Source organism: Rasamsonia byssochlamydoides, assembly GCF_041956645.1.
Source record: "Rasamsonia byssochlamydoides strain NRRL 3658 unplaced genomic scaffold VTN77scaffold_126, whole genome shotgun sequence".
NCBI lineage: Eukaryota > Fungi > Ascomycota > Eurotiomycetes > Eurotiales > Trichocomaceae > Rasamsonia > Rasamsonia byssochlamydoides.
In genome coordinates, this window is record NW_027192508.1 from 1,779 (window position 1) to 25,734 (window position 23,956).

Here is a 23,956-nt window from a genome sequence, read left to right on the forward strand (position 1 = left end):
CGTCCTTGGGTCAGGGTACCGGCGCGATTTGAACAAAGACGAGCCGCGCAACATGCTCCGCTTCCTGGCTGAGTACGTACGCAAGGTGCTGGGCTTGCTGGGCGCGCCTCCGGAGGACCCGCTCAAGGCACCGGCACACCCGGAGCTGAGCTCCCTTGGAGTAATCAACAATTACGTGCAGAACAAATACGAGGGCAGGGCGGCGACAGTGGAGGTCGAGGATTGGTGGGTGGCAGTTGAGGTCATCAATCGGCTACTGCTGACTTTTGTCTGGACGTGGAATGGACAGCTGCATCTGGGGGTCAACTACAACGAGGCGTTCTATGAGCAGAGCTTTGTAGAGAAGTTCATTGATGAGTGGAAGACTGTGTTTGTGAAGGAGTTGGGGGTTCAATAGACAAAAGTAAGAGAGGGCTTCAGTAACTTCACTTGCTACGTTACCAAACGCTTGTAAGTACTGCTTTGGCTGGGAAGCAATGAGCAGCAATCACACTTGCCTGAAGCCAGAGGTAACCCGGGTAAAGTGCACTGTGACGGCTTGGCTCTTTTTCGTCGGAAGAACTGTCAGCAAGATCCATTGATGGAGACTTCCTGGTATTGACGAAGGTTAGCAGATATCGAAGGAGATTTCTGGGCACAGATATGAGGGAACTTGGTTGGAGATGGGAAATCATTGGAACATTCCTTTGAGATAGATGACTGCTCAGGGTATAAGAACCCCTTCATTTCTGGTGTAGATAGCTTTTCCTTTCTTCCCTTCTCCAGCTTTGGCTTCTTTCCTCTTTGCCTGTGCTGTCACATTAGCCAAAGCTTTCACGCTTCTTCTTTCTCTTTGCTTACCCTCTGCTCTCTGGTGAAACTGCACACCCTGTTGGAGCAACATGCCCAACATTAGGAACAGTCTCGCGCACCACACGAGAGCCTTCTTTTTTCTCTTTCTTTTCCACCGAACCCGACCTTGAATCCAGAACCCACCGACCCGAACCATATCCAACATTGCGCGACCCGTCATCGGATCAACTGTCTCAACTAAACGCGAGACCGAATCCCCAATCAAGAACCAAGACGAAACCGCAACTCAGAACGAGACCAAGAACACTGGCACGATGCCAGAAGAGACTCGAGAAACCCCCGACACTAGAGAACAACGACCTGTTACTTTGCTTCCTCACCTGAATCCTGTGGCCCAAAGAGACTCACGAGAACCAGCTTGGAGATTCACTTACTCCAACTTCAAACAAGAAACATTGCGAGACATGGAATGAATGTACCGAATTCTTAACGAAGCCCTCCTCGATGGACGAGATGCATTGGATTGAGCAGATCAACTGTAGGCTGAGCTGCAAGCCTGTTGGGAAGAAGCAGAAGCAGCGCAGCAACGGGCAGATGATTTACAACAGAAACTGGAAGCACTCCAGTTGCGCCATGATGACAAGGACAAGGAAATGGACGCTCTCCTGGTCGAGAATCACCGCGCCCACGACCTCATTGCTAATAGCAAGCTGCGGCTCCCCTTGCCGTAGGAATCACTCCGACCAGGAGCACACTAACTGTCGAAACCCCCCGGAAAACAACGAAACTTCCCAATCCTCCAATTTTGACCGATGGAAGGAACCCCGAATTCGAATACTGGCTTGTCTCCATGAAGGACAGGTTCGAAGTCAACGCCGCCACTATCGAAACAATACGAATCGCATACATACAGACACGAGTAGGAGGCAATGCGGCAAGATTGATCACTCCGCGACGAAGAATGACTTCCGTGAATCGATATAAGACCGCCGACGAGATCTTCGACCACCTTGGTTCTATTTTTATCGACTTGAACCGTGTGAACATCGCCCGGGCCAAGTTTTGGAAATTACAAATGAGACCAAACGAGAACTTCCAGGACTTTTTAATGACCTTCCTCCTGCTTGCTACCGAAGCCGAATTCCCTGATGCAGAGTTTCAGATGGAACTATACAACAAACTGTCTGACGAGATGAAGATGGTGGGAGGATACTGACATCGCGCGAAGGATTTCACCGACTTCACCAAGAAAGTCCTTGCAAGCTCGCTTTGCCATATCGTTGAAATTTTTTTGGCAATTTCCATGGCAAGCCCGACGTGCTTTTGACGTAAGAAAGATCTGCGAAAAGATTTGTCAATGAAAAAGTTATTGGATCGTATCGAGCTGAGCAGATCATCAGCCGGTCAAGTTTATTCCCCAGCCTCCATGAATGGTTGAAAGCCAGCTACGTGGCGGCGTCACAATCTCCTTAGTGACTGGCGAGAAGGTCCTCCCTGAGGAATTTAACTCGACGGAATACGGATCCAGAATCTGGTCTCACAGATGCAATTCGCAAGATCTTTTCAAAGAATCTTCACCAAGACAGAAGTACGTAATCGGCAGAACCGGTCTGTCAGATTCTTCAATCTTGTTCCAACTTTCAATCGCAGCTGCGAGCATCTCCTCTCTTGACTTGGGTTTTGTCCGCAAATACTGATTCATCCAAGCTGAGCTTCTCGTCCGAGCGAGCTTCCGCAATCTTCATCACCAGGTTTATAGTTGATGTCTCCTTTTGAGCGTTCAGACTTGCAACATGGACTTTTAATGCCCTATGTAATAGTAGACTGCTTAATCCTCGAATGAAACAGTCAACAAGGGGAGATGAAAGATTATCCGGAAAACTATGCTAAGTCTTGTAAACTTTTTCAGTATCTTCTTGTAGAGACTCCGATCTCTGCTTCAACTCCGGCATTTTAGTAGATTTCCATCACCTTCAGTGTCTCGGGTAATTGCCAGCTTCAAAGCCAGATTGCAAACTCCCTAAACATTGACAAAATTCGCCACCCGTCATCGTCATCACCATCATCAGCGGTCCACTCAGGCTTCAGGCTTCCGACCATACACCACATAACTAAGCAGCAGTTAGAACTTCGATCTCAACGCAGCAAGAGCAAGGGTGACGTACAAGTCCAACAGCGAGTGGATCTTCGGATTTTTGGCATCATTGAGAGCCTGCGCTGAAAAAACTGTTACTTCCTCGGGCTTCCAGTTTTCAAATCTGGTGAACACAGCCATTGCAGCTCCCTCGAGGCCTTGCTCAAGCTGTAGTAACATCCACGTTCCAACCCTTTTCTAAAGTTCGTGCAAGCTGCAGTTAGTAATGCTTGAAAACGTGAAATCAGAGGTAAAGACTGTGCCACATACATAATAGGGATCCTTAGGCCAGACACCAATTGGTACCCGGTATTTCTGAACGTGGATGTCCACGAACCCTGCTTCGCGGAACCATCCTTCAAGGTACGGCCCTGGTCTGGTAGGGTAGCCTGCTCTTTCAAAAGCGCCCCTGAAATCTGTATACCACCTCTCGATTGCTGTGTCCTTGGTGGTTCCATCCTCAGACCTTAATAAACAATCCCAGTCTTGAAATTCGACCCAGCCTCCGGGCTTGGTGCAGCTGAACTCCAAGTCAGCATTTGCCATTGAGGCAAATCCTTAGCTAAGGTGGGCGGCTGTTAGCCCACTGACTTACTTGTAACATTGCTGGATTAACCTCTTGAAATCCTTGATAGAGTAACACAGGTAGCGAGCATGGATGAAGTCAAATGGATTGTCCTCATATGCCCAATCGGCTTCAATATCGTCAACGAGAAACCTCACATTCGGCGGAACCCTATCGAGGCATTTTTCTTTAACTCTTGTTCAACAGAGGAGGTGAGTGTTTACTAACAAGTTTGGCTGAATCGGACTCAGGTCGTTGCCAATGACCTGGAAAACAGAAATATCTTAGCTAGGCTCTGTTAAGTTTCTCCCAGGGCAGGGAGGAGACTCGCGGCACTTGCCTCTGCAGAAGGGAACTGATCGGCTGCAACATCACATCAGTCTCTGGAAAATATAGGAGTCTAGTCCAGCTGTCGAATAACTTACCAAAATCAATTGCCCATATGCCAGTACCAGTACCAAGGTCAAGGACTCGCTGTGGTGATTCTCCAATAGGTGCAAGAAACAGTTTCCTCCCCATGATCGTTAGGGTCAGCTCATGAGCCATGTCTAGCCGATCAGACTCTTTCTCGTCATTAGGCAAGAGGTAGCCTTTGATAGTAATCAGTAAGAGTCCAAGACCGTACAATTTTAATCCCCGAAGTATGATGACTATGGCACTTACTGCCATCGCGGTAACCATGGTAGCGCCTGCCATTCTCATGGCGGTAGTCCAGGACCGAAGACGTTAAGGAAGCACTGTAGGTCGACCTGGCAGATGTCAGCTGCATCTCGCAAAAAACGTAGAAATCCTGCACCAACAGCTCGTTTCCATAAGTAGAATCATTATCCGTAACCTAAGGCCGCGTTAGAAACCAGATTGTTATGGCAAAGAGAATGCATTGGACTTTGCGAACCTGAACATCCACTTCTACGGCAGTCGGGATGTGTTGGTCCTGTCCAGGGGACTCGGTTCGTTCAGTGGTCTCGTTTTGTCCTGACGACTCATTTTGTTCGGTGGACTCGTTTTGTCCAGATGTCTCCTTTGGTTCAGTGGATTCTTTTTGCGCAGGCGACTCGTTCTGCGCAGGCGACTCTTTTTGTGCAGGCGACTCCTTTAGTTCGGTGGATTCTTTTTGCGCAGCCGACTCGTTCTGCGCAGGCGACTCTTTCTGTCCAGTGGGCTCTTTCTGTTCGGTAGATTCTGCCATTGTTGGACTTTAGCGATCACACAAATCGAGACGAGAGGAAGAGATCTCTAAGACACAGTCTGGAGTCAGTTGAGCAGCAGATCCGAACAAGGCAAATGCACAAGATGCGATTACAGTATTTTAGGGAAGGTTCAAGAAGGCCACATGCACTGTTATGGAAGTACTCTCTGCTGCTTTTTACGGACGCCGTGCCTTGTCTTTGCCTTTACCTGTAGTTGGGCACCTAATCAGCTTCCTATTTAGACAAGCGTGTTGGGCTGTTCACAGTATATCCCATATCCACTGTCACTGATAGTCTGACAGCACGGTGGGGAAGTTTTGACACACGTGATGAAGTCATACAACGGCATCATGCATTAGCCTCATAAGCTAAGAGCAAGCGTGTGAAAAACGTTGATGTCTAGAGATGCACGCAGCTGAAAAGGGAAACAGATTAGCTGATCCGTCCGGAGGTCTGCCGACCTTAGGTGACTAGCACAACGGTTCAACACCTTTGCCCTTCTCCAGTCAATGCATTCAAAGCAAAGTCCTTCCAGTTGTGTGCACTCGAGCTCGGGATATTCCTCTGAGTCATGACATGCCATCCACTAAACCATCCGTAAACCAACATAATTAAAGGATGGTGCTATTGAAGATCCGTTTCCCGAAGATCAGATAAGAATGAGGGGTTTGAGGGCGACCTGTACAGCGACTACTGCAACCCCTCCCGTCTGCCTGCAGCTGTCACTGGCATATTCGATCCGCATAGCGCTAATTGACGGTTCGGACTAGTCTGAGATTGTCTCGTGCAGACTTCGCTAACGTCGTGGCATCCTGCGTTCCGGTGGCCCATAATAATAATATTTCTAATAATAATAAGCGACGGAAGTGAAGAAAGCTTGTCTTCTTGACTATTCTAGAACTTGACTACTCTGTACTCCGTACTGTAGATAATATCTGGTGATGTCGTACGGTGGACGAGGCATGCTAGCGTGGGCAGCAAACACGGTAATACCAGCCTAATCCTGCTAGTGTCGACAGTTTGACGCCCGGTCCTGACCACTGCAGATTATGTGCTCCGTAGATTCATGTACTCCACGACGATGTGTTCCTTCCCGCCATTGTACTTGTTTACTCCGTACGGCATCGAGTGCCTCCCAATGAGCCGTAAAGCTAGGTGTGATCGGGGCTTTTGGCTCGTACACTACTCTACGGAGTACATTGTGCATAGCCATCTGCAGGCTGCTGCTAGGCCGGATGTAGACTAATGGCGTCTCACGAATTGTAGACGCTGGTGCCGTCCATGATGGTTCCCCTTAGATACGTGTAGACGGCTGGTCCTTGTCCGTCACTTGCTGCCATGCAAACTTGAAGAGGCGGCCTCGCTGGGGTAGTTGGTGGTGTCGATTGATGGGTTAAGGTCTCTGGATCACTATGACTGAGTAATCAGCAATTCTCTCATACTGTAGCAATGGGCCATTACTGCGTCTGCTCAGGTTGATATTCCACTGAAGGATGGAGACCATGTTGTCTTCATTCTTCGATGGTCGACGCTAGTAGGTTGGCTGTCGGTTCTGCGCTATGACCACGGCGATCAATTCCGCCTGTCGTTTATTGTTGATGGCAGCGCAGACGCTGCTGCGAAGTCACTGCTGACTACTCCATAGAGGTAGCTAATGACTCCCTTTTCGCTTTCCATTCCTTCCTCGCCTCTTCCTCTTCACTTGTTGTCTGCTCCAGTCTCCACGCACCCTCTTCTTCCTCATGCGGCTTTCTTCGGTTCGCCGGTGCTGCGGTCTAGGTTGGTCGAGTGCATCGGTTCTCTCGAAGTCATTGTCCTAGTTGGGACAGCTGGTAGGCCGCAGCAGTGGTACTCGCGTGGATTGGCTTCTTGGTGTCGTCAGCGTGTGTGCTGGCGTTGGCTTGGTGGTAAGTATATGCGGCTTGTCGTCGATCCTGTGTCGTTCTCTGCAGCAACGGTCGCCTTCGAAGGTCGTGTATAGGTTTGGCAGCTACATGAAGGTCAGTTTCTTGAGATGTGTTCGCTTCCAACAGGGACTTACCGGGCAGATTTCCTGCTTATCGAAGAAGTCGGATTCCCATGCAGCGTCTGTATGGCCAGCTTGTAGGAACACAATGTTGTGCGGCAGTGTTGGTCGTAGTGTGTTCAATGGTATTAGTGAGAAGTGCGATGACTCGATCTTGCTGATGTGAAGAGAATAATGAACCTGTCTTAATGCCTGAATCTATTATTAGGAGCTCTCGAGTAAGCAAGTAGACAATACGCGCGGCAGGCTATCAGAACACATAGTCGCGACTCGCAACATGTCTGAAAGCGAACAGGTGGGGTACTGCAGGATGCAACATCTGGGGTCATACAACTCCACCCTAGTCGCAGGTGATGACGGATGAAGAAGATGAAGAAGGCTTGCTTGATTTTGTGAACTACCTATCTGGGAAGGCGACTCTATGTACCGAGGATAGAAGGAAGCAGGCAGTGATTACACGGGACCAACGGGCTTTGAAAAGCCGTTGATAAACGGAAAAAAGAAAAAAGAAAAAAGAAAACAGAAAACAAAGAAATCAATGTCGAATTTCATTTTTAATATTGAAGGGGAGAAAAAGAAACGAATGAATTTATCCTCCCTAAACCTTCCAGAAACTAAAAAAAGACCAACCGTCCATTGTTTTTTTTTAAAAAAAAAAACAACAAGAAAAAGGGAAAAAAACGAACCAATTCCTCTTACTAGCTACTTCTTTACCTACCTGAGACTGGGTTCGCACTACTCCGTACTACGTACAACTTCATGGGATCTCTCTCGGCTCCTGTCTCCCAGAATGTATGTGATTGGCAATTGCTTTCCAGATACGCAGCTTGATAATTGGCCAGCCGTAATGCCTCTCCTGAAGATATCTACATTGCCGATGAAGGAACCGCTCATCCGAGTCACTCACGTCAGCACTGTGCTCTCGCTAGGGGATACTGGAGTGTGCAGAGCGAACTGTCAGGTGCAGTTCGTACTACAGTAGGTACCAGTGGGTAAAGTTGGTCAACATCCTGGCAATCTTGCGTTTAGTTCGAACGTTTCTGCACTCTGCCACATGTTTGGATGTCCTAGCCTGTACACCCCTGCCCAAACCTGCAGAACGGCACGATCATATAAACTCCCACTTCTGCAGGTTCCGGGTTCGACAAGGCTTTCGCTGAATCCAAGATTCTGTCTAATAAGAAGGCTAGTGGATATCCTCCCCAGTTCCAACGCGAATCATGAGTAGGTCTGTGAGAACGGAGTAGGTTCGAGTTCATATTCGCGAAGTGCGTTGGGAAGACTTGCAGTCTTGCACCTCTACTACGATATTATTCCCAGCACGTCCAAGTAGTACCTCCGCAAAATTTTCCGCCACCGAGCTTTTTTGTTTTTCCCGCAAAAGTTGAACTTTTCAATTGATTATCTCTTATCAAATTTTTATTATGTCAACCAGAAAGACTCAGCAGCTAAAAGGGTAGATGTCATGGCGTCTACTTTTGGCTAATTGAAGATTTCTGACATATGATACCCCTCTGATTTTTTTATTTTTTTTATTTTTTTTATTTTTGATTAAAAGATATAGAGACTTACTAAATGAAAAGCTTTTAACTATAAAACTTTTTGTGGTTTTGTTTAGTCATGGAGGACTTTTAAAAGGGGGTTAAGGCTTCTTAAAAGCTTCCTAAATTTATAATATATAGAAACAATCTGCGTCTATGCTCATAACTTGTCTAACCCATCTGGTAGAAACAAGTTTCCCATCCCTAAGATCATCTTTGATCCATTACCGTTACTAAGCCCCCATGTCTTCCTGCTGGGCATGTGATATAAGATCCAAGCCTTCAAGTGACCGTACTTCGCGATGGTCTCCTCGGCTGAGACCATGCTCTTGTCTGTTCAATTCTGAAGGAAAGGAGTTTACCCGGTCATTTGAATCGTGACTGTATGGTCGGCTATCCAGTTTTTGATTATCTCTGGAAACAATTTAGTAGAGAAAAGGTGAAGCTCAAAGAACTATTGGTGATCAATGGCGAAAAGACGGAGAGAGACGAGGTCCTGAGTTCGGTTACCTAGTTGGAGACCTAACCTTAGGCCCAGGTAACGGACCAGCAAGAGGCTATCTCCCGTCACATCCGATTTTGTTTCGTAGAATCGTATGATCCTATCATATCCACGAAGGCAACAAGAACAAGTAATTATCGACGGGTCATCCATTGTACGCAACTCCTTTCAGCGGCCAGCTCACAGAATCCTGCTCGGCAATCTCCAGTCTTAGTCCAGGATCCTGTGGGTCTTCAGAGACCTCGCTTCGGCGGACGGCCACTGCACCATACCGAACCCGTTGAGATCCGAACGTTTTCAGCAACCCATCGACATCAGCGTTGCTATCTCTGCCGCGGAAAAGAGGAGCCGCGAAGGCATTTGCGATCTCCACCGGGCTGAACGACACGGGCCTCCCGAGATGCCACCACCCATAAACAGGGGAACAATGCTGAAGCTGCTAAAAAGAGTAAAAGCGAGCGCAGCGAACAAGAATTGGTGATGCGCAACGTAGACGGTCTCCACATTTGTCTCCGTCCCATTCACCTGCTGGTAATAGGACCCATTCGTATTGATGATGGCAGTGCGAAAGGTCAACTCGCGGATCGCCGATAAAAATATCCGGGGCTGGGTCGGCCCAGGTCATGGTGACCTGGCCCAAGTCACTGAAGGACGAGTTCAGGTAATTGATGGCCACCGGGCCAGCCTCAGATTGGATCGCATAGTTACTCGTGGTGTAGAAAAAGTTGCTTCCGTAGAGCGTTTGCGCTGCAAGCTGGATCCCACTTATCAAGGAAGTCACGATCCCATTACCAGGGCTTTCAGGTGGAGGATACTGCAGCTCAAGGGTATTGTTCTCAAAGACCGATTGTGATGCCAATGCCACAGTCCCGTTGGTGATCCCAACTGGGTACTTGGCTGTTGCTATCTGTAGATTGCAATTTGTCCTGCTGAGGTTGCCGACTGCAACGGGTGAGGCTTTATAATCTGGACCTGAATGATTCCACTATTCAATATTCCATTGAAACCGACAAACGCATCACCAATCCAGTACGTTTGGCCAGGGTTGTCGGTGAGATTGTAGGGGAGTGAGTCGTACGTACAATTAATATCGAATCCTGGTGCGATGAGGGTTCCATGACAGGTGCCTTCACATTGGGTGTAGTTCAGAGCGATCGGAGTGCGACTGGTAAACATTCGGACGACCTCGGCGAAGGCTGGAGACAACATGTTGATATCGGGCGCTTGTGTCATATACACACCAGTAAAAAAATCCTGCTAGGAATGGGTCTGGCGATATTGCAGCAGAGAACGTGACCGGTTTCGTCGAGAGCTGGCCCACGGTCGTAGACGCTCGCTGTAAAAGGGGGCCACCGACAGCAATCAAGGACGTCGCCAGTCACGCCAGTGCTACTTTATTAAACGATCTCCCCGACGTTCTGGATCCAAATGCACTCCCACCATATGCCCAGTACCGATGGCAATCCCCCACATCTCCTCCTCGCAACATCTTCACCCACCAAGCGATTGCACAACCCTCTCGAAAAGCAAATGATAGAAGGGCATGGGCCACGGCAGTCAGGATTGCCAATATGACGGCTGGTGGCACGGGCATTCCTTCTGTTGGCCAGGTGGCTGTCGACTTTCCGTCTGAGGAGGAGAGGACCGCGACTGTTCCAAAGGAACATACCAGCCCGCCGAGCAAGGCGGCGAGGCCGAGCCATGGCACTGTCTTGAGATCGCCAGGCCCAAATTCTTCCGTGAGCAACGCCTTTGGGGAGGAATCGGTACCGCCATCGTCATGACAGCGGGATTTCTCTAGACAACTAACCAGCGACGAGATTGTGCAAAATACGTGACGGCAAGAAGGAGAGAAGGAGGTCACTTGGTGTATTGATCCATGGGGTGACGGACCCACGAGACAAATTGCGTATTTGTATATCCGAAAAGCCTCCCATGCCACTCCATCATCGAAGTTCAATGCCCCTGCATTCAGCTGAGGCTCTGCAGCCTACCTAATGAAGTCAACCGACCGCTAGGATGGAGTCGGAGATTGAAAATGCGGCGATAGAACATCACGATGGATGCTTTTGTGCAGGTCACTGCCGTGGCATAAATCTGAACATGTGCGAAAAGAACCTGACTTTGGCTTCAGTGCTGGTACTTTTCGTGGACGGCAGCCAAAATACCTTCCACAACTTCCTGACTTCTTGGGCTTTGAGTGCCTGCAGATGCCTTTCACTACCATACATAAGGCCTATAACCACGGTCATTAGAGCCATGACATACACAGAGCCGGGATCAGATGACTTACTGACGAGGCAAACCGTTGCATTAACATATGAAAGGAACTGGCGAAGAATCATCTGCGCAGGCAGATAGAACAGGCATCGATTACAACTCACCAGCGCAGCAAATACAAGGTAGTCATCGATAGCGAATGGGGTGATCACGGCCCCGAACGTGTTAGCATTCTGGTTTGCCGAAAGGTCTACACCAGGTAGTGCAGAAGCCGACATACTGAGTCAAGTGTTGGAGGTACGAAAGAAAAGAAGGAAAGAAAAAAAGGAAAGAAAAGAAAAAGAAAAAGAAAAAGAAAAGAAAAGAAAAGAAAAGAAAAGAAAAGAAAAGAAAAGAAAAACAATAACCAACAGGAATCGTTTAGATTCGAAGTGTCAACGAAAGCGAATGAAGCGTACGTCCCATTCTTCACATAGCAGACTGGACGAAGGAGTCATGTAAGCAGAGGCAAAGAGGGAATGACAGGAGTAGAAAAAAGGGTAGATATCTAGTTTCTCTATATAGAGCGAAGTTCGCGCCGCAATACGCAGTTTAGTATGTATCTACATATTCAGTACAAAAAAAAAAACACCAAATTGGTTTAATTAGTTAGAACGTCACCTCAGAAAGAGCCGATGCCATGAGAAACACAGTTACACGAGATCGGCTGGCAGGCATACCGGGTCCATGGCTCCAGGGACCTAGGAAGTGAGCAGGGATCACGGTATCACCATCAGTCAGAGTTGAATAACCGGGATGCTTCAGAAGACTACGGAGTACTCCGTACGAAGTACTCCGTATTGTGCCAGCTGCGCTAGTCACGACAAAAAGGAGCCGATTGATTGTCTCGGCCCTCAGCTATGCAGAATTGAGAAAGGATAAAAGTTTATATGAACATGGGCTTCGTATCAACTAACACGGATATGAACCTCCGGAGTAATAATCATAGAAGAGCTGATGCGATGCCAAGAGGTGGCACAGTCGGCTAGGGAATTAATAGGTCGTTCGCTAATAGCCTCGCACTGGAATTCTATCCGAAGATGCGGCGCAGTCGTTACGCATATGTACTCATGGAACTGGCTCGATCAGGTTTGGCTGCGTATGTGTACGGAGTAGTCTTAAGGTTGAGGTTGCATTATCCACGCGGATTGCCATTATGACAGGCTGCCGATCCATCTAGAACTTCGGAGAGGCTCCACACACGTGTCCACGAAAGTCACCGGGACCAAGGTTCAGTATTTGGATGCTTTTTGTTGGCCATGTCGGAAGCACTAACGGCTTCCCCGCTACAGCCGAACCCTAAGTTGACCGTCTATCTGAGAATCCCCACTACCATTGGAGGTTTCATGGGGTCCGAGGTAACGTTAAGCGCCGTCCAATCATTCTTATCTTGTGTTGTTCTCTTTCAACCCTTCAGTTGTCTTAACTCAAGGTTGTTCACGTCGCCCGGCTAAACGGCTCAAAGTGAAGCATATGAACGAGACCCCTATAAGCGAAATGGTACGAACGACGCAGTAATACCTACGGTTAAAGGGTCGATCATGACTGACTTAGCCAGTAGAGTCATGAAAAGAAAGAACATCTCCCTGGCACGAGTCAGCTGTGTTACTGTATGTAGGTAGTATGGATATCCGCCACATATGAATCGTGCCGTGTTCGGACTACCTAGGGAGCACAAAATGTATGTACCGCACACGTCCTATACAGACATATACATACAGCCATTTTGACCAGCGTCGTCCTGACCAGGGTTTCGACGCGGCCCCTCGTACGGAGTAGGCGTATAGTTCTGCGTCATAGGCATCCGCAGCCATAGTGATGACTTTAGCTGCCCTCTTCTGGATCGCCTCCAGAATGCGGATTTGCCAATGATGCTCCCGGCTACGATGGACAATTTTCAATTTTGGCTTGAAATAAAATTACAGTGAATCTCAGGCCATTTTCGCTGAAAATCTAATTACAGAGTCTCTAATCAAAATTATACGGTCATTTTTTTAGAAATGATTAGTCATCCAAATCATTTTTAACCAATAACTGAACATAGAATTAAAAATCTTCTCCACTTTTAGCGTCAAGGTGCTAAAAGTGCCGAGAATAAATTCCTTTTTTTTTTTTCGTAATGTGTGGAAAAAGGTCTTTTTCAACTTCATCCGGCAGTGTCATGCGAAGCAGGCGTACAGAATAAATATAGCGTGATGGGCGCAATACAAGCGACAGCTCCCAGCTGCTGCCGCCAGCGCCGAGGTGGCCTGCAGGCGCTTCGATGTCGCGGCACCTACGCGCTTGAGATAGGCCCTGGCCAAGGGTGATGCCGGCGAAGAGAGCACCGAGGCGCGGATCAAGCTGTCGGTTGTACTCCGTATCCCCATCCCACCTCCGCATACACATACACATACACTTACGGCTACGGCGTAGATGGGCACATTAGCGCCTCAGCGGTCTCTCTGGTTCCCTGCGTCAGCAAGGCTGTTGATGCAGCGCTTGTACTGTAAGTACACGTTGCAAAAGGATGCGCGGGAGAGGTCTTCGAAGCACCAGAGACGTCCACAAGCAGCACGGTGCTCAAATTTTCCCCTTTTCTTAGTGAGGAGTTTCCTATGTTATAATCAATCTCATCCTCTTAGTAATACATGGCTTCTTATTACCTGTAGAGAATCAGTCGATGTCTTGCGTCGATCTGCCGATTCCACCCGTCATCCGAGACAGTGCGATAAAGGACCAGTCTACTACCAAACAGCTTCTAAGGTCTTTGTTGAAAAGAATCATTCAGAATAAAGTCTCACTTGGCTCATAAGAAGCCAATATGACTGTAGGGATCTTTTTCTTGATCAATCTGGATAGTCAATTCTCGTACGTATATCGCCGGCAGAATTTAATATATTTCTTCCCTCGCTTACGTGGAGCTCCCTGAAATCCAACAGGTACTGCACAGTTCATACATTAAGGAAGAGAGAGGGTGACATCTCACTCCGTAAAAGTATCTATCGTACTGGCTTTACGTTGAGCCATTAATCTGTTGCTCTGAGCATTCTTGGGTTTGGGTTACCTAGCTAGGTAGTTAAGCCGTCCTCCAGTTGAAAGCTTCTTTCCATTCTCGGTTCTATACGTCCTGGAATATTAATTTTCTTGACACTTCCACCCTAGCTCATAACACTAATGCAGTTGTACTGACTCTATCACATGTGTCAAACTGCCCGCCCTGGCGTCAGTACATACGGGTATGCAATATACCCTTGCGAAGTCACAGAGGGGTACTGTCACCATGTATGCAGGAATCGCAATTAGCGCGCGACTAAAGGTATAGCCCTCGACAACACTTTGGCCATAAAAAGCAGCAAAGCAGCACTTTTGTTACAGCGCATTCTTTCCCTAAGATACCACAATCGCATCTACTGCTAGCAACTCGTTAGTTAATGCCCATTCATTTCACGACTGACTCTGGACCCGGTCTCAGAGAGTTTTTTTTCTTCTCGTCAACAATGGCACAATCCACGGCGCAAAATGAGCCCATTGCACAAGAAAATCAACTTGTTCAACCTGCTATTGAAGTCGATGCTCAGGTCTGCAAAGTCAAATGTCTTCCTGGCATAATAATCGTGATTTCTAATGGACCTTAGGCTACAGAAAACGATTTTACTTATGGAAACGAGCTGTGAGTGACTGATTTTCTACTTTTGTTACAGCTATGCTATATTAAACTAACATGTATGGATGCCAGCTCAACATACAGTGCCTCTTTGACCTCTTCGGTGCTGGACTACCGCCATGAGAATGGCAGACGATACCACGGTTACCGCGATGGCAGTAAGTGCCGTAGTCATCATATTTCAAGGACGACGTAGAGATTTTACAGGCCCACTAATTTGCTAAAAGCTTACCTCTTACCCAATGATGAGGAAGAGGCTGATCGTCTAGACATGGTCCATGAGATGACCCTAACTATCATGGGGAGGAAACTGTTCCTTGCTCCTATTGAATCACCGCAGCGAGTCCTTGACCTTGCTACTGGCACTGGAATATGGGCGATTGATCTTGGTAAGTCATGTAACTAATCTTAGATTGCTATATCTCCCAGAGACTCACGTTCATGTCGCAGCCGATCAGTACACATCCGCAGAGGCAAGTGTCCCTTGTGCCGTAGGAGAAACTGGCTCCAGAGCGTTGCTAAGACATTTCGTTTAGGTCATCGGCAATGATCTGAGTCCTACTCAGCCGACCTTAGTTCCACCGAATTTGAGATTTCTCGTTGACGATATCGAAGCCGAATGGGCATATGAGAATACGTTTGACTTCATCCATGCTCGTTATCTGTGTTACTCCATCAAGGATTATAGGAAGTTGTTGAAGCAATGCTTTAAGTGAGCCTCACTTAAATTTGGTGAAGGATTAGCCGCTTAGCTAACTTCATGATTAGCTTTACGAAGCCTGGAGGCTGGGTTGAATTTCAGGACTGGGACTCACTTCTAAGGTCTGAGGATGGAACTACTAAAGGCACAGGGATCGAGAGGTATTTTACAGAAGTATTAAAAGCCTTTGAAAAAGCCGGGTATCCTACAAGACCAGGGCCATCCCTTGAACAATGGTTCCATGAAGCAGGCTTTGTGGATGTCCATGTTCAGAAATATCGGGCACCACTGGGAGCCTGGCCCAAAGATCCATATTATGTATGTGAAGCTTCTGCCTTTTGTTTCTTTATTTTTTTGTGTTTTCTTTCCTTTTTCTTTTACCCTTCTTTTGTTTCCTCCCCCTCCCCCTTCCCAATCTTTTCTATAAAAAAAAGACTGACACTGACTTCTACTAGAAAAAAATTGGGACCTGGAATTTATTACAGGCTGATCAGGGTTTTGAGGGAGCTGCTATGGCTGTATTGACAAGGTTTGAATCGTGGAAGCCTGAGGAAGTAGTAGTCCTTGCAGCTGGGGGTAGGAACGATGTCAGAAACCCTAAGATCCATGGGCTCTTTGACTTGTGAGTTGATTCTTGTATTGCTCCTTGCCACCTTTAGATCCAAGTCTAATGACTGGTTGCTAGTTATGTTGTGTATGGTCGGAAGCCAGAGTGACCTGTGTCAGCGTCCTGGGAGTTTGCGACCTGGCCATGAAGCCTTCAACTAGCCACGACAAGGAGAGTGATGGAAATCTACCCAATATTTGTGTTCCTGGCTTATAAAAAAGCCTATCTTTCTGTTCTGTTCTCCCTCTATCTTTTTTATTTCATTCATTAGTGAGCTCGTTAGCCTCTCAATATGATCTCGTTCAGTCTCCGACAAACTGTGCTGCAAGAAAAATACATCAGGATATCACCTAGACCGACGTTTCTTGTTCTCAGTAGTGATGCTGATGACTATGAATAATACTTGATCTTCGTAGAATCTACATGGACTCTCGACGTCGAAAACACCCGCTCATCAATGGGTTCGTCGGAGGCAACATACGTCCAGCTGCCGGATCACTCCTCCTTGGAGCAGAGATGACCCGGTATTAGAGGAATATATAAATTGAGGTCTGCTTCGTGCTTGTGTCGATAAATCCTCCTTTCTTTGCACATTCCAAGGCATTGAGAGGCACCAAGTCGGACATATCTTATTGTCAAACGATTTGGATCCTGCTAATCAGTCTTCGGGAACCAACTGCGTCTGATTTCTAGCTAATCTATCGAGAAACGACTCGAGCGACTCCTTACAGCCTCCTTAGATAGACACCTATCTAGTAGCTATTTTAGGAAATAATCATGTCAAAGAAATGAGGCATGTAACAGATATTCTTATCATATAAAGGGAGCAAAGAAAATCGGATACCGGATTAGGAAGGTGAAATATGGGGAGAAAGCGGTTCGGCTTCGATCAATAGGTTCGAAGACCTATTTCGATTGACACTATCCATAAATACACACCTATCGACCTATTAAATAATTAAATCAATCAACCCAAATACTGATCCGGTAGGTATTACTGCTGATCGAGTGGAACGTGAAGCTGTTGACCAGAAAGATCGCATAGCTGAAACGCAACAGTCATGGCAATTCTTTTTGGCCGAGTGGAAGTTTTCTGACACTGGCAGTTCTGAGTGGATTCGCTCAGTCCCCCCACATATGAGGACCCCCGTTCGATTGCTGGATAAAGCCAGGATCGACATGCTTTATGGCCAGCATTCTAGCAGACCACGATGCACCCCTAAGCCCTAGATTGCCCCTAAGCAATATAGGCAGACGCAAACTATTGCAGACCACCATTATCGTACTAACTGTCATGGGGGTGTCAGAAAATATCCGACAGCTAGAAGGCAGTTGTTTTTTTAGCCGAGTGGAATATTTCTGACGGAAGCGTCGTACATACGTACATCCCCTTACTTTTCTGGTCTTGATGGATGTTTCTCAAACAAGACGCAATGCTAATTTTATGTCTTGTCTTTCTTTTTTTCTTTTTCTTTTTCTTTTTCTTTTCTTTTCTTTTCTTTTTCTTTTTCTTTCTTTTTTTTTTACTAGATTCAAAAGTGGAAGCCATTTTTGGAGGTGACCGCCGGGTTTATTATTGATGAGTTTCCCGCTAAGCCCCATTGCCCCCGAGAGTGCCCGATTCGATTACCACTGAGTGGCCAGTATTTGTTGGCTTTGACAAGATTCGCATCGTCAGATTTAATTAAGTACAGCAGCTGCAAACCGTGGACCTTACTGCGGTTCGGCGATAGCAGTTACCTCCCGACATGCAGCCATCTCTGGACGACTGAGTTCCAACACGCACTGATCGACGCCATCAGCACGAAGAACCCCTTCAGTGGCTGTTTCCACGGGCCCTGTCGCGAGGTGAGAAGAAACAACAGGACGAACTGACCACTCGTCCTCTTTCAGTGAGGTCCTTACAGCGTCCATATTACTGGTTTTCGGAGACTGCGCATATGTGTATAATTATCGAGAGTGCAGAATAGAAAACGGGTTAACATTTTCTTTTCCCGCATTAATGAGAGTACCATTCTTGGAAAAAAAAAGGTTGAATTGACTATTCTGGGTCCGCAGATGAGAAATAATTCCAAAGCGGGTTCAACGGACGTAGCAGTAAGCACTCGCAGTTTCCTGACAGACGTTATTAGGAGGGAAAACGAGTTCGCGCAACGAACCTGTTCTGTCGGAATACCCATTAAGCTAACATGTCCTCACCGCAAGGCAAAAAAGCGTTTTGCTAGGGATCTGGCGACAGGCAGAGCATCGTTCAGGTCGCGAGGCATGCCGATGGTAAGCATATCCGCTCACTCGGCGTCGGCCCTGTCTTCGCTGCATCCTAATTTTGTTGTTTTTCGGGCATCCCTGACGCCAAACCCAGTATAATCGCATTGGTCCGATTTATTCTGATCCTGAGTGCGTTTGTTCGGTTATCGCAGAGGTACAGTACAACTAGTAGAAAAATTATCGTCACGCTCGAGAAGACAGCCGATCGGAAAATCTATGCCACTTTCCTCCTGCGTCAGACATTTGACGTAGATGTACATTGATATCTGCAGAAGGTTTGTTTCCTAGCTTTTCTCATAAAAAAAAAGTTGGACGACCTAATTTCGTCTCTTCAACGAGGAAAAGGCGGACATCAACAACAAGGGTATTGTGAACGACCATGTCGCTGGTTGTGGATTTTAAAGTCTATTTACACCAGAACCAGGGACATGACGGCAACAAGAATGACCACGCCGCAGATAGAGGTCTCACGCATCGAGGAGGCAGCACTAGGCTTGCCGGAAGTGCCGCTGCTTCCGCTGCTGCTTCCAGAAGAACCTGAATTGCTACCACTGCTACCACTACTGCCACTGCTAGAGGATGTGCTCGTGCTGCTGCTGCTGCCACTGCTGCTGCCAGACTGCACGTTCGCTGCATTGTATGGTGCTGCAGTAACAGTATAGGTAGCGCTCAACACAGTCACGGTCATGGTCGCTCCGCCAGGAGGAGTGGTCAGGGACGATTGTCCGGCCGTCGTGCTCAGCGCTTGTGTTCCCGGTGCAGGAAGATTGTCCGGATCCAGATATTTGCCATTGTCGGCGGATCCGATGCCAAATTCCCCGAGACAGACGCTCGAGGTCAAATTACTACAGGAGCCTGAGATCTGCTCGAATTGCATGGCCTCGTTGTCGAGGGCGGACACGCCCAGGCCGGTTGGGTCCGTATCCGGGCAAATACCGTAGAAACTGATCGACAACATCACTGGTCAGTCCAGAAATAGCACACAGTATATTGAAAACGTACGCAGATACTCCCGCGCTCCAGGCACAACATTGACATGTGAGAAGATCAGTTTGGCTCGCAAGTGTATATTGGGCGCAACTGCTGGCCTGTTCGATGCTGTTGGTTGCGTTGACCAAGACCTTGCCCAGATTGCACGAGCAGCCACCGGGGGCATTGTCGGGGGCCGGAAAGAACGGGATTGTTTCACTGCTCGTTCTCTGGACCAGATAGCTGGCTACGAGGTACTGGTACTCGCAAGAGTAGACCTAGGGCAGCGTAAACATAGTCCCTCTCCATAAGAGAAGACAGCGTGAATCAGTATCGGTGTTGACAGACTTTATTCCAGCAGCTCTCCATGTAGCACAGCATCTCGTCCACGTCCTTCTGCCATCCGCATGCGATGACAACGCCATCATTACCACCCGCTTCATCAATGCAGGTCCCCTCTTTCGAGGCGGCAGCTGAAATGCATTTGTCAAATGCGGAAGGATCTACACAGCCGGTGGATGAGATCGTTGTTGCGTTGGCAGCGTGCGTGGTACGGGCGGAAAGTAGTGTTGCGGAGAGGGACGCGACGAAGAGGCCGGTGAGCTGCAACATCTTGAACCTGACAACAATCAATAAAATCGATGAACGGGATTGAATTAATGCATTGCACAGTCTCAAAGAAGAGGCAGGACTAGTCGTCAGTACGGCTAGGAATGTCTTTATCACTGGGTTCTTTGGGAATACAACTCTTTTCAAAATAATCGGGGGAACAAAATACCTTTGCTAAATAATCCCCAACGACGGCTGCCTACAGTGAACAGAGCTTGAGCAATGTAGATGAAAAAAAAAGTTAGAACAGAGAGATAAAGAGAGAGAGAGAGCAGATCCAAGGGGTCTGGGGGACTCGCGGGGTTTTGTCCTCCATTTGGGCCTAAATAAAAGCGCACTCAATGAACGGCGAACTAATTTTTGGATATCTCCAAGCCATTGGCTCTAGATTCAATAAGGCTGAGTCCATGTGAAAAGATGAGGGCATGAGGCTACGTGAGTGAGGCTGGGGTACTGTTCATGGCGGCATTCCTCCCGATCTCCGCTGTTTGGCCATCTTGGCTTGCCAAGAAATCCAGATTCACTGCCAAGGAAGCTTCTATGCACGTGGCTTGGGAGCCTCGCTTCATGAAATGCTGTCATTGGTCCGGATCGCGGGCTTGGCAACACTCTAAGAACAGACAGATCGGACGCGATCAAATTCGACCCGAGAACAGCTCGGCCAGCATTGATTGGAATGCGTAATTGCAAAGGATCTTAAGATGACTTGTTGTGGTCTAGTTAGCCATCTCTAACCAGCATGGGCGCTTGGCAGCGTAGCACTGACTGTGAACAACGTAGGAAGTTGCCAAGTTTCACGAACACCTTCAAAAGAGCCCGAGGTCTCCATGAGGACTTGAATAAGGAAGGGAGACAATTGGCAAGAGATACAGCATATAATAAGCCTATGATTATAGATAAGGAATACCACGACGCCAGCGACAATGCGGGCACAGTTCATCCAAGAGGCGGGTATCATTGCCTAATAACCCATAGACGAGTAAATCGTCACCCTTCTTTTTACTGGTGACAACTGCCTAATAGCGGCCGACCATAAATATGCCTAGGTACGTGCCGTTCCAGGTGCAGGTGATAATGATGGGTATCCGCAGAATGATCCGCTTCGTAACTCGATCGACCCGGTATCCAGGGCAAAAAGGTACACGATAAAATGGCCTATATCAATCACCGTGATTAACTCGCAAACAGATCTCGGGTGTTTCATGTCGAAATCACTGGACCTTGGTTTGAGGATCCTCACGTCGTTGATCATTTGTGTTCTGGTATTCTGAGACCTCTATCGATATATCGAGATTGAATATCTCTCTGCTATCGTTCAGAGAGGCCAGGTTCCCCTCCTTGTTCAAACCGCTAGGCGACAAACGCTGTGGAGATGATCTGACACTTTCACTTGACCGCCTCATGACCCCACCATGTGAAGTCATCTGTCCGACTTGGCCACAACATAAGAACTCACTCTTTCTGTTTTCTTCTCCACTTCTGCTCTTCTGAACTCACTGTTCTATCCCGCCAGAGCGAGCTCCTGCAGTTGACCTTATCTGGCGTCTGTCTCTTGGAAATGTTCTTGTCACGCTTTCCCCGTTCACTGCATTCAGAAATCGATTCGTCTTGAATTGTCACGACAAGAGACAACGACAGCAGTGTCACGAGCAAAGCAGCAAGATAAGTTATCGAGTTCTTTTGACGAAACCCTCGATGAGATTGACACGCCACGAGAAAGACAGAACCGTACTAACAGCAGTGACCGCGTCATCTCGAGGGTAGTGATCGCAGACCCAGGTCCAACACATATATTATATCCGATGACATGCCAACAATGAGCGAATGCACTTCGTCTGGGTTTGGGAGAATGGAGGCGATCACGTTCTGCGACGTCGGAAAGGGTCACGGGATGCGGAAGGTTAAGGAAAAGCAACGACTGCCTTGGACTGGATAGCGGAATAGTCAACGACCCGATCATCGACTGTCCTGCAGCCAGCCAACAGACATCATTCCATGTCTTTGCAACTCAGCGTAGCAGCCTTCAGACCGGCAGATGATTCTATCGAGCAGAGGACACCTTCGAACGGCGAATGATGCCAGCGACCCAGATGGCGACAACAGATGAAAGTTTGCATCGACGACTGACTCTTTACCAATATTCGAAGCAAGGGCAGCAGCACAAACGTACAGACCTTGGGAATGTTCTCGGAACTTGACTTTTCGTGTGTACCTCGTCATATCGCCAAGACAAAACTCCCCGGATCGCAAGTACACAGCCGCGAGCAACAGGACCGGGAAGACTCCGGAGGTGAGCCAGTGGAGTCTGGAATACAAGTGCTACATTGTAATCGTTGATGATGCCTCACAGGACAAGTTGGTTTTGCTGTTTTTTCCTGATTACAGTTGAAGCCCTTGGAAAGCTCATTTGATTCTGTGAGGTGTCGAGCAAATCACCTGACCAACATCGGCGACGCAAGGATGGTGATAAACTCGACCAAGTCTCACGGCATTGTTATCAGAGCACTAAAAATGCCCGAACCAAATGGCGTAGCGGAGGCAAGAGCCATGGACGACCTGATGGCCCTTTGCCGTCGAGATGGCAACCCGCGTACTCAGTACTCGACGGGGAGGAACGGCTGAAGGAAAATTGATTTTCCAACTCCGTGCCATCTCTCAATCACCAGGGCTTTTGTTTGGATGCAATCTCAAAGAGATCACGGTCATATTGACAATGGTTACTAGATACCGGTGCATCGAACGGTCTATTAATCTTTGACGTGTTGACAAATTGACTGTGCGTTACCACCTTATCTCTGACAGACTACTGCACGTTACACGTATGGAGAGAACAAGGGTTGTCGAAGACAAATCGCGCGTTCCCTGTGCAACCTGGCCGCAGAATATAATGCCGACATCTGTCTGATTCTTAATCTTAATTTATTTTTATTTATTTTTAATTTTTTTCTTTAATTTTCCCCTCCTTTTTGCTTCTCTATTCTCTTTTTTCTCTTGTCTTCCTTTGAAGAATCAGATTCCAGGGACCGAACCGAGTACGTCCCTCGGAAAGATGCGGGGGAATGATCTCCAGCAGTTCCTGGTCTGGACTTTCATGCAGGAGAGACCCATGGAACCTCGATTTCAAATTTTCCATGTATCCAGCCGATCGGCCCACTCTGAGTGGCCGAGATGGTGGCCACTGATGCAACAATCCATGCATGGCTCATTGTTCGACCAAAACGGCATAGTGTGTCTCACTCTCACTTGCGACGTCTGGGGGCGAAGGAATCCTCCCTCGAACAAGCGACCTCCGGAGCCTTGGTCAGTGCAGACGCCAGAGAGTCCCAAGAGAGTACTTTGTAAGACCTCAATTCGAAATAATAGTAATATCATCTTCATCATCTTGCTGCAATAATCATCACTAACGAGGGACTGCAGGATGTGGCTGACTGGCCGTCGATCATGCCACCTAGAGTTCATCGCCGAGAACCTTCTCCTGGGCCCTGGCTGTGGGCTTATCTTTCCCCGCAATCACATCTCATGGCAACTTAATTAGTCCAAATCCAATCCAATCGCCAGTGACTCAGTGAGTGGCAAGGGGCCGCAGTAAGGATGCCGTGTCATCCGGCGTCAAGAACGGCATTGCTGCACATGTCGCCCTGCTGTCAGCCTATGAGAATGGCTGTCGGCAAGCCCCGACAGGGTTCTCTCACGCACCGTCCGTCCAGGAAAAAAGGGCAGCGGCGAGGATGGCGTCGATGATTGGGGACAAGTCGCTGATAAGTAAGCTAGTCGTCGCAGTAAGCATATTGGACTGGCCGCCGGCCTGTTCGCGAACGCTTCCTCTTGAGACCTCAGGGCCAGTTTTTCTCCCCCTTTTTTTTTTCTTCTTCACTGGCTGCTGCTTCCTCCTCTTCTTCTGGTCAGTCTTTTACGCATTTGCGTCCTCGCTCCTTTTCATTCTGTCGTTCTCTTCTGCCCAGAGCCACTCGCTCCCGGGCTTACATTCGCTTGAGCCGCCAAAAGTCAATCGTTTCTTTATTTAAATTAAAATAATCGTGTCCGGATCACTGGGACTTGCCAAGCCGCCATCTCGTTCTTATCTGTACCCCATCGGATCCGCTCCTTTGATTCTGCGCGTTGGCTTTTTGGTGTAGTATAGCACGGCC

General features: G+C 47.9%; 7 protein-coding genes across 7 annotated transcripts; 4 read left to right on the forward strand and 3 right to left on the reverse strand.

The window, feature by feature from the left end:
* Positions 1-1,305: 1,305 nt before the first annotated feature.
* On the forward strand, positions 1,306-1,776 carry VTN77DRAFT_1386 (uncharacterized protein; the record flags this gene model as incomplete). The annotated part of the gene is made up of 1 exon (XM_069417111.1): positions 1,306-1,776. One exon carries the CDS (start codon positions 1,306-1,308, stop codon positions 1,774-1,776), a length of 471 nt encoding a protein of 156 aa, XP_069272927.1.
* A 1,093-nt stretch (positions 1,777-2,869) lies between these two features.
* Positions 2,870-4,680, reverse strand: VTN77DRAFT_1387 (uncharacterized protein; the record flags this gene model as incomplete). The annotated part of the gene is made up of 10 exons (XM_069417112.1): positions 2,870-2,903; positions 2,958-3,124; positions 3,197-3,446; positions 3,522-3,662; positions 3,720-3,757; positions 3,832-3,854; positions 3,917-4,081; positions 4,155-4,240; positions 4,292-4,326; positions 4,387-4,680. The coding sequence occupies 10 exons, from the start codon at positions 4,678-4,680 to the stop codon at positions 2,870-2,872; spliced, it is 1,233 nt and encodes a 410-aa protein (XP_069272928.1).
* Positions 4,681-8,895: 4,215 nt separating this feature from the next.
* VTN77DRAFT_1388 (uncharacterized protein) lies at positions 8,896-9,959 on the reverse strand (the record flags this gene model as incomplete). Its single annotated transcript, XM_069417113.1, has 3 exons — positions 8,896-9,189; positions 9,292-9,657; positions 9,762-9,959. 3 exons carry the CDS (start codon positions 9,957-9,959, stop codon positions 8,896-8,898), a joined length of 858 nt encoding a protein of 285 aa, XP_069272929.1.
* Positions 9,960-10,013: 54 nt separating this feature from the next.
* On the forward strand, positions 10,014-10,534 carry VTN77DRAFT_1389 (uncharacterized protein; the record flags this gene model as incomplete). Its single annotated transcript, XM_069417114.1, has 2 exons — positions 10,014-10,042; positions 10,096-10,534. 2 exons carry the CDS (start codon positions 10,014-10,016, stop codon positions 10,532-10,534), a joined length of 468 nt encoding a protein of 155 aa, XP_069272930.1.
* Positions 10,535-14,488: 3,954 nt separating this feature from the next.
* VTN77DRAFT_1390 (uncharacterized protein) lies at positions 14,489-16,071 on the forward strand (the record flags this gene model as incomplete). Its single annotated transcript, XM_069417116.1, has 9 exons — positions 14,489-14,569; positions 14,627-14,661; positions 14,728-14,813; positions 14,883-15,044; positions 15,106-15,134; positions 15,192-15,367; positions 15,424-15,673; positions 15,811-15,977; positions 16,041-16,071. 9 exons carry the CDS (start codon positions 14,489-14,491, stop codon positions 16,069-16,071), a joined length of 1,017 nt encoding a protein of 338 aa, XP_069272931.1.
* A 2,568-nt stretch (positions 16,072-18,639) lies between these two features.
* VTN77DRAFT_1391 (uncharacterized protein) lies at positions 18,640-19,811 on the reverse strand (the record flags this gene model as incomplete). Its single annotated transcript, XM_069417117.1, has 3 exons — positions 18,640-19,174; positions 19,233-19,477; positions 19,548-19,811. The coding sequence occupies 3 exons, from the start codon at positions 19,809-19,811 to the stop codon at positions 18,640-18,642; spliced, it is 1,044 nt and encodes a 347-aa protein (XP_069272932.1).
* Positions 19,812-22,857: 3,046 nt separating this feature from the next.
* VTN77DRAFT_1392 (uncharacterized protein) lies at positions 22,858-23,236 on the forward strand (the record flags this gene model as incomplete). The annotated part of the gene is made up of 2 exons (XM_069417118.1): positions 22,858-23,170; positions 23,226-23,236. The coding sequence occupies 2 exons, from the start codon at positions 22,858-22,860 to the stop codon at positions 23,234-23,236; spliced, it is 324 nt and encodes a 107-aa protein (XP_069272933.1).
* Positions 23,237-23,956: the final 720 nt, after the last annotated feature.